Source organism: Falco peregrinus, chromosome 15 (assembly GCF_023634155.1).
Source record: "Falco peregrinus isolate bFalPer1 chromosome 15, bFalPer1.pri, whole genome shotgun sequence".
Classification (NCBI taxonomy): Eukaryota; Metazoa; Chordata; class Aves; order Falconiformes; family Falconidae; genus Falco; species Falco peregrinus.
Window position 1 is genome coordinate 7,158,112 of NC_073735.1, and position 8,988 is coordinate 7,167,099.

General features: G+C 55.8%; 1 protein-coding gene across 2 annotated transcripts; it reads right to left on the bottom strand.

Annotated features, from left to right (window-relative positions):
• Positions 1-50: 50 nt before the first annotated feature.
• RNF214 (ring finger protein 214) lies at positions 51-8,967 on the bottom strand. Of its 2 annotated transcripts, none has more exons than XM_055819469.1 (15): positions 8,776-8,967; positions 8,456-8,696; positions 8,130-8,189; positions 7,620-7,760; positions 6,790-6,929; positions 5,708-5,776; positions 4,774-4,870; positions 4,399-4,487; positions 3,829-3,931; positions 3,280-3,378; positions 2,550-2,926; positions 1,872-2,007; positions 1,497-1,604; positions 1,014-1,109; positions 51-301 (listed from the first exon to the last, which is right to left on the bottom strand). In XM_055819469.1, exons 1-15 carry the CDS (start codon positions 8,865-8,867, stop codon positions 236-238), a joined length of 1,914 nt encoding a protein of 637 aa, XP_055675444.1. In that variant the 5' UTR covers positions 8,868-8,967; the 3' UTR covers positions 51-235. The 2 variants fall into 2 exon arrangements, with proteins under 2 accessions (XP_055675444.1, XP_055675445.1); XM_055819470.1 differs by having other exon boundaries at positions 3,829-3,919; positions 8,776-8,966.
• Positions 8,968-8,988: the final 21 nt, after the last annotated feature.

Below are 8,988 nucleotides of genomic sequence, written 5' to 3' on the forward strand. Positions count from 1 at the left end.
GGCAGGCAGCAAGGCTGCAAACTAACAAATGAGGAGCAGCACCAAATCACTGCATAATATACACACTTTATTTATGAATTTGTATGTATACAGACTTTCTATACACACATTACCTATATAATAAAAATGTACATGTGTATACATGGTCGTATAAATATAGAACTGTAGAAATCTTAGAACTGATCCTGTCTATTCACAGCAACTCCTCCTGTGGGACCTCTTTGTTCGATAGCCGTCATTTGAGGCTTGGACAAAAGGGGCAAGTGTCATTTGTGTTGGTTTGTGCCCAGAATTTGATACACTGGAAGAGAGAGAGTTTGTCAAGAGCCACTGACACAACCCAAAGGCACTGTGAACATAGCGTGGCATTACTTCTCCAGAACAGTGCTGGCAAGGGCACTCACTTTCAGGGACAGGCTCTTTTGCCCCTCAGAGACAACCTCCATGTGGAGGCAGCCCTCTTCAACCTATCAGGACCATCAGACCCTCCGCAGTACGTGGTTTCCCATTTCCTTGGCAGTTGCTGAAGGCCCCAGGGCTACTGGGACGAGGTATTTGCCTACACAAGTGAACCACTGCCAGCACTGTGGGGTGAGAGAGTCTCCTCCTCAAGAGCTCCTACACCCAGACCCACAGTGCCCAGACACCTGAGCAACAGCAGCAGCTCTCTCCTCGCCCCGTATTCTAGAGCTTTTCAGGCTGTCCCGCTCCAGGAAGGCAACAGGCCAGGGTCTAACCCTCACAGCAACAAGCACAGGCTTGGGGGCAAGAATAAGGACAGCCTGTTCCTAAAGCCACCACCAAATGGCCACTCAGGGTGGTCCAACTAAGAGTACAGAAAAGGGGGGGATGATAAGACACAGAGAAACTGTTTATTGATCACACCCTTCTCCTGGCAAGATCTCAGTACAACAGGGACTCGCTACATGTGCCCCAGGCTCCCAGAAGGGAATCGGCACTAGGAACTGTTCCGAGGAACCCCAGAGCAGCACACAGCGGGGCAGCACACTCACCTCCTTGTGCAGCACATGCGAGCAGGCCATGGGGTGGAGGTCACCGGGCTGCACAAGCTTCTGGCACATTAGACACAGCTTACAGGCAGCCGGGGTCTGGGACGAGCAGCGATGGAACAGAAAGGAGACAGGCACGGAAGTCAGGCACCCCAGCTCAGATCACGTATTCCACATCCTAGCTACCTGTCCTGCCAGCTGCACCCAGGGGCCGCAGCTTGCCCAGTTCCTCCCTCTGCACGCAGCCATCACGCTACGTTAAGAGCCTCTGACACCTCTCTTGCGGCCGTTCCCCTCTTCTCCAGCATGAAGCACAAAGGATCCAAGCCCCTAACCCTTCCCTCCTGCCTCACCAGCCCCAAGTAGCTGTGCGAGGAGAGGTGCCAGCTTCACTGGCTCATCCTTTCAGTCGCCTCTCAGAAGGGCTCCCTCCCTCCGCTTTCCCTGGGGATGGCAAAGTGCTGTAGGAAAGGCAAAAAACCTTACGTGTGACGCTGTTCCAGGGTAAGCCACCTGGGCCGGGGGCAGGAACATGGGTGTGCTGATCTGAGGCAGTGGAGCAGAGAACATGGGGGCCCTGATTCGACTGAGAGGCTGCAGCAAGGCAAACGAGGCACATCAGAAAAGCCCAGAAGGAAAGGACAGCTGAGTTACCCCAAGCCACCTCGGGGAAAACTGCTCCCCAGCGTTACACGCTGCAGGCAACAGAAAGGGGAACCCGGGCACATGCCCGACGCACAGGCCAAGCTCTGCGTGGTCCCAGCAGTGAGCCCTGCAGGGACACAGCACAGCTCCCCTGCTACCCAGCCTGCCCCTCGCAGAGCTCCCCACCAGCCTGGCAGGCCCCCGCCGCTCTCCCACCTGAGCTCCAGCTGCCACCCGCTCCTGCTGCTCCGCCAGCTTGGCCGCCACGAGCTGGTTCAACTCCTCCATGGTCAGACCCGCCATGGTCCTCCGAGCCGTCTTGATCTGCTGCAGTATGTTGGTGAGCTGGGCCCTGTGTGGACAGCAGCCTGCTAAGAGCTCCCAGCCACCACCAGCGAGTCCAGCTGCCCCCACGGACGGGGACCCCCATCAAAGGGCCTGCAGCGCAGCTCCAGGCGAACCGGCCACCCCAGCACCGGGGGAAGCCCGTATCACAGCAAAGGAGCTTGTGCTCTCAACTGTCTACTCTCTGAATAAGGCAAATCACACGCTGAACGAGCTTCTCTCCCCAGAACACTGGGGAAAGGGGGGAAACCCCAGCTGGAGCGTGGGACAGGCTGAAGGACTCTCGCCTGAGGCAGTGCCGCGTGTAGCGTGCTCCTGGCTGTGCTCAGCTATCACTGCTGTCCTTCAGACAAAGCCCCAAACGTTTCTCATTCATTCCCAGTGCCATGGCAAGCCTAAGAGAGCGCTCAGCCTTTGCTCCTCGCCTTCAGGCCTCCCTCGCTTCCTCCAGATGCCACACGCACTAAGAGGAGCTCCGCTTCCTCTTACCCAGCTCCCATCCCACACACAAGTCTTCGCTCTCCGGGAAGGAGGACGCGACACACTTACTTGTTGCACTGTGGAAACCGAGTCAACAACTTCTCCAGCAGCTTTTCCAGCTTATCAGCCGGCTGCAGCCTGTGAAACTCTGGAGTGACATTAACTCCCCCCAGGCCTGGCGGAGGAGGGATGGAGGCAGCGGGAGTCATGTGAGGGCTGTGCGTGCCAATAAGCGATGCCACTACTGGGCTGTTTCTTCCTTGGGAAGCAGGCAGCGGCGGGGAAGGCTGGTTGGGCCTGGAGATCGCAGGGTTCAGGAGAGGGAAGGAGAGTGCCCGAGGGTCAGCACTTGGCATGACCATGGGAACGGGAACTGGTCCGATGGGAAACGGGAGCCTGGGAGTAAGGGATGGGTTGGGCTGGAATGCCGTCAGCATGAAATCTGTCTGAGAAAGAAAAACAGGAGGAGAAGAAAAGGCTGGTTAGAATAAGCCCATCTGCAAGCAGAGCTGAGTGCCTTCCTCTCCAGCCAGACAGGAGGCGGGCTGAACCACAGGCACCAGCAGCTACACTCCTTGCATCAGGACAGACACCCTTCCCCTCCTCTCCCGGGATGGCAGGCAAGCCCAGACAGACACGGACAAGCACAAGCACAGGACCCCAGGAAGCACAATCCCACACAGCCTCCCTCAAGGCGCAGGCAGTGCCAGTCACAGGCCATCGGGCAGCTGTCCCCAGAGTCTCGCAGCAACTTCCCAGCACTGAAAGCCTGTATTTACTGGGCTGGAGAGGCACTCACTTCTGAGGGTGGAGGTGGCAGTGTCGGGGTTGGGATCTGTGGAAGGCTGCTCAGCTTTGTTCCATTTCTTACCATCTGAATGTGGTCGTTGAACTGATCCTAGCAGAGAGGAAAGAAAACGGATGCGTTTATCAAAGCCTCCACCTAAGGAAGTTTCGGGCACTGCGCACCTAAAAGAGGCAGATTGCCCTGCCCGGGCAGAGCATTCTCAGCCCTCGAACGGGTGCAGGCCCAAACACAAACATAGCTTGATTTCACAGGAGTCAAGAGAATGAAAAAGGACCAGGAGGGAGAAACAATAACTGCTCTGCGATCAACCCAACACACTGCTTTCACATCCACATGGCTGATCTGCACACGAGCCCAAAGGCAGGCAGAAGATCTCTGCAGCTGCTCACAAAGGCAGGCTGACTGTGCTGTGCGATCGGGCACACATCTTTTTCTGGGTCTTGGTCCTCTCCCAGAAAGAGCTGAAATTAAGGACGCAAAGTAGCATTGGTGCGAAGAACAGCTCGCTGTTAGGCAGGGAGCCATTCGGCAGGAACTCACTCGGACGCTTTCCTTCGTCATTCGTATCCTGTTCAGCCTCATCTCCCACTCCTGCTTTGGCCTCATCGTCTCCAACGTGGGTGGCGCAGACCTGCAAGCACAACTAAACTTTCCCACTTGCAACCGTGCTCTTGCTGGCAGCCAAGTGAGAGCAACTAACACCCCATACCCTCCTGCCTTCCCCCGCCAGGGCTCCTTCCCCTCCTCCAGCTGGGCAGGAGGACGAGCTCAAGCCCAGGTGAGGGTGAGGAACCCGGCAAGAGAGCGCATGGTGCTACCAGAGCATGGACTGATCTGACAAACAGTGGCACGGACAGCACAGTCAATGCTGTGCCTACAGCACTCGGTCTAGAGCACAGCACACGTTCAGCAGGTGAACAGCAACAGGGAATAAGCACGGCCCCAAATATCTTTGCTTTCCAAGATTACTGAATCACATTATTTTACTAAGGCGGCCTCAGCAGGCCTTGAACTATTTCAGCCAAACCTCCAGCGTAAGTAGAGGAAGAGGAGATGGGCACATAGAGATGCTCGAGTTACCCTGCCATTTCTGAGACTACAGAGACTTACTTGAGGTAGGTGAGGTGTAGCTCCGCTTCTTTTTCTGCTTCTTCTAGTTTCAACACCAGCAGCTCCTTTCGGCTCTCCAAGGACAGGATCTAGCAGAGAGAGGCCCCACATGAAGAGCAGGTTTTGTACTCCCTCGTTTCTTGCTGCCAGACTGAAATCTCTTCACCAAGCGCCATGCTAAGTGCACCAAGGCACTGCTCCCAGCTGATATTTACAGCACTGATACTCGTTTATCCCTTTTTTTGTCCCACAAAGAAGGGGACTGAGCCTCATCCTCAACTGCTCCCAATTTCTCACAGTCATTCATTAACAATCTGGAATATCAGAAAGACCCTCTTCAACAGCTGCTTTGCAGGTAAGAAGTCACCTGCTAACCTCTGCTTTCCAGGCCCGTTCTGTCTCCTCAAGAATGTTCCTGTTGATTTCATTATGCTGGTTCTTCAGCTTATCTAGCTCCATCTCCCACAGCTGCCTGCAGACAGAAACACAGCAAGTCTGCTTAGGCACTGAAATGATGTGAAACAGGAGAGCTGGCAAATCCCCACAAAACCAATCGATCCTGGTAGCTCTGGATGCAGTGGAACCGTGGAAGATCGACACCTTCCAGAGTGCAGAGTGACACCAGCCACAGTTCACAAGGCTGCATGAGTCACCGTCCCAGGAGGGAGCTGTTCCAGAGCACGCATGCAACCAGCATGCAGACACACTGTGCAAAATGGGGAGTGGGGAATTCTCCTCAACAAAATTCAGTCCGTCTCCAAGGAAGGGTGCACAGGTCTGAACCAGGAAGCAACCAGAGGTGGCACACAGAACTAAGCTGTTATGATCCTGGAGAAGTTAAAAGCTGGCCCTTCCCACCTGTGTTATGTGAGCATCTACACCTGGACCTGCAGCTTCTCTGTCCAGCTTTAAAATACCTGTGTGTGCCAGAGTTTAGAGTAGTTTGGCAGCTGTGGGGAACAGACAGAGAAATAGGTTTGCTCTACCTCTGGGAAGTTGAAATTCAGTCAGAGGTAGCAGTTACAAGCTGAGTCAGTCCACTGAGCACAAACTCTAATCTTATGGGATCTTTATGTCCCAAGTATCTAGGAGCCTGCTTGTGACCAGGATCAAAGAGGATTTAATCCAGAGACCAGGGGCCCCAGCCCGCTGGAAGAGGAGATAAAACCTTTAGAGCACATAAGTGGACAGCACTGTTCAACCACTCTCCCTAGCCCACCCCACCAGCAGTGGATTCACTCGGGAGCAAAACGACTCGAAGGAAAAAGAGACTCAACAGCGTTAGTCTGGTAATCGGTAAGAGCCTCACTTTTCATCGGACTGCTCTGCAATCAGAGAGGCAATCTTGTTCTCTTTCTCCTCCTGCTCTTTCAGCAACCTGCACAAGAGAAAAAGGACAGGTGGAGTCACCCGCTGCAAAGGTGTTACTGCCCAGCCCCTAATGCTGCAGGTCCCAAGTTTAAACAACGTACTGGCACGGCTGTGCGCCCAATGTAACTGCACGCTCTGAAGACTGCACCGTCCAATAAACATTTAAAAGCAACCACCAGCATCCTCCAGAGCAAAGATTTTGCTGTATCATGATACTGCACAAAGATTGTGGCACTGAACCAGAATTCGCCGCAGGGAGCTGTGCCACTCTGACAACACATGCTTTGCAACTGTTCACTCAGGGGGAAACAGGGGCCGAGTACTGGGAACCATAACTAAAGCAGCTTCACGCAAAAACATCACTGAGCTCTCAGGATAAAAAAAGTTCAGGCCTCTACGATGTGACAGAACAGCTCCGTAAAAGCACAAATTGAAAATCCAAAGGAACCTTCAGATCGTCTCAAATTCACGTCTTGCTTGCACTAGATCCTCCCCGAACCCAGTGAGATCCTTCACACAGAGCAAACAGCCCATCATGCAGCAAAGCCTGGCAGCAGTGGTCAGTCTTTCAAACCATTTGGTGCATGGCACAGTCAAGCCGCCTACCGAAATGGGGGAGTTGAGGAGAACAACTTGGAAAGGGCAGCGAGACCCTTCCCCTAGCACTGCAACAGAGCAGTGCCGCCTCCTGCGGGAAGGCTCTGCATTCCCAAAGACGGCAGCACACAGAGCCGAGCTGCACGTTACCCTTGCCAAGCACTGCCTGGGCACACACCTAACGGGCAAAGCAATAACCCACGGCCCAAAAATTCACTGCGAGATCCTCTGTAAACAAAAAGTGTTCCATCTGTGGCTGACCCACTCCAAACCATAGAGGTCGGTCCTAAACTGTTCACCAATATACTTGCTGCTTCCAAAAAGTTTGGAGCGATCCTCTTTTGTTCAATCAGGTATACATCAGGGTCACACGATACCTTAGTCCCCTGCTCAGAATAAATACTTTCTTTTCCATGCTTGTACCTTCTGCCTTTCTCACAGAGTTTCTCTATTTCTGCTTTCAGATCCTGCTCTTTCTGCAAGAATTCTTTCTTTTCTTTCTCCATCTTCTTCTTTGTCTCCTCTCGCTTGATTGTAACATCCTGAATTGCTTTCAGGATCTCCTAGAGTAAAACAAGCATCACACATACAAAAAACAAAATTCCCGAGTACTGGTTTTGGCTTTAGATCTGTTATTGTTTCAGATTAATTGAATGGAGATTATGGAATTACATGCATCATCAGAGTCTTTCTTTTTAGTACATCAGAAAAGTTATATGGCTGTTACTATGAGGAAACCCAGGAGACAGACAGACGGTCTAAACTGTGGGTTCTCCTGCCTCTTTAAAAGGCTTTTAAGGGGCAGCGGGTTCTGATCTGGTTTAGATTTGATGGTCCCTTTCATCTTCAGGGGAGCTACCATAGGGCCAGTTGTGAATCACTCATTTAACCTCATGATCCTTAATCAACAGCCACAGAGATCTAAAGAATCACACCTCATGTCGCACCGGTTTTCACTTGGAAAAAATGCTGCACTTGTTGAAGAGACACTGCAAGACTGCCATCAGGAGCAGAGGTGTGCACAGGATGCAGTGCTAGGAATTAGCTCTGAACTGCTCAGCAGCCCGATTTGGGCAGGGGGCAGTCCTTAGCACCATAAAATAGTGTCGTACACAGGGGAAACTGCCATATGGCATGTTGCTGCCACTTCTCACAGCCTGCTTTGCTCTCCCCAAGGCCAAAGCAGCCCGCTTAATCGCGTAAGTGGCGGCACCAAAGGGCAGGTGAAACAAAAAGAGGGCTTTGCCAAATACCTGGTGGTTCTTCATCTCTTCTTCTCTCCGCTGCTGGAGCTGCTTAAGCTGTACCTGCAGCTGATTCTCCACTTGCCTCTGTTTGTCCAACACCTCCTGGTAGCGCTCCTTCAACAAAGCCCTCTCAGACATCATTTTGTCCTGCAGCAGAGAGTGGAAATTCAGGGAGAACCTTCCCCTTCTCTCACGCTAAAGACAGTGCGGACACAGGCAGTAAAAGCTCAGTGGTGTGTAAGAGCTCAGTAGGCGCCACTGTCAAGGACCAGTTAAATGGCTTTCACTTTCAAAGCTCAGGCTCTCCAGATCGGAAAAGACCAGAGGGAGGCATGGCCTGAAGGTGCAGCTAGCACTGTGTTTCCTCCTTTAGAGAGGATAACTTATGAACTCCGAGACGTATTTTAAAGAGAGAAAACAGCCTTTGGGAAGAGCAGCGCCCCAGCTCCTCTGCCCAGGAACAGCTGCGGGGGAGCGACGGAGCCAGACCTGGCACCCCAGGGCTTTGATACCCACCAAGTTCTTCTCGATATCCTGATCCGTGTTCACGTCCATATCGGCCGTCTTGAAGTCGGTCTGCAGAGGGAGACGGTGCCGTCAGAGCGCCCACCAGCCGCCTCGCCGGTGGCCGGGCACAGGCCCGCAGCCAGCCCTGAAGCCGCGGGACCTGCCCCGGGGCCCGGCCGCGTTCCCCACGCCCGGCCCGGCCAAAGCGCAATGCCGCGGCGGCGGCCCCGCGGAGCCGCTCTGCCGCCCGGCCCGGCCTCCCGCTCCGCGCAGCCAGACCCCCGCACGGTCCCCGCCGCGGCCGGGCCCCCCGCCCCGCCGGCCCCGCCACCCACCTGCACCGCGATGTTCTGCGAGGGCCGGGCGGGAGCTGCCTCCGCGTCGGGCTCCGCCGCCGCCCCGCCGCTCTGCCCCCCGGCCTCGGGCTGCCCCGCGCCGCTGGGCGCCGCCGCCAGCAGCGCCGGGGCCTGCCCGGGGGCGGCGGGGCCGCAGGGGGCGGCCGCGGGCTCAGCCTCTCCGCCGGGCCCGGCCGGCGCCGCCTCGCCGGGGCTCTCCGGTGCGGCGAGGGCGCTCCCGCTGCGCGAAACAAACATCTCGGTCACTGGCGGCGCCCGCCCGGGACCGGGCCGCGGCCGCGCCGGGCCCGCCTACCTACCTGCCGGGCGGCGCGGCGGGGCCGGGCTCGCAGAGGCGCGGCGGGGCCGGGGCAGCGGCGGGGCCGTCGGCCTGCGCCTGCTCCAGCGCCATGGGGCTGGCTGCGCGGCGGGCAGGGCCCGGGCCCGGCGGGGCGCGGCGCGGAGCGGGAGCGGGAGCGGCACGGCCCGCGCCCCCGCCGCCCCGCCCCTTCCGGCTCCAGCGAGCGGCGGCG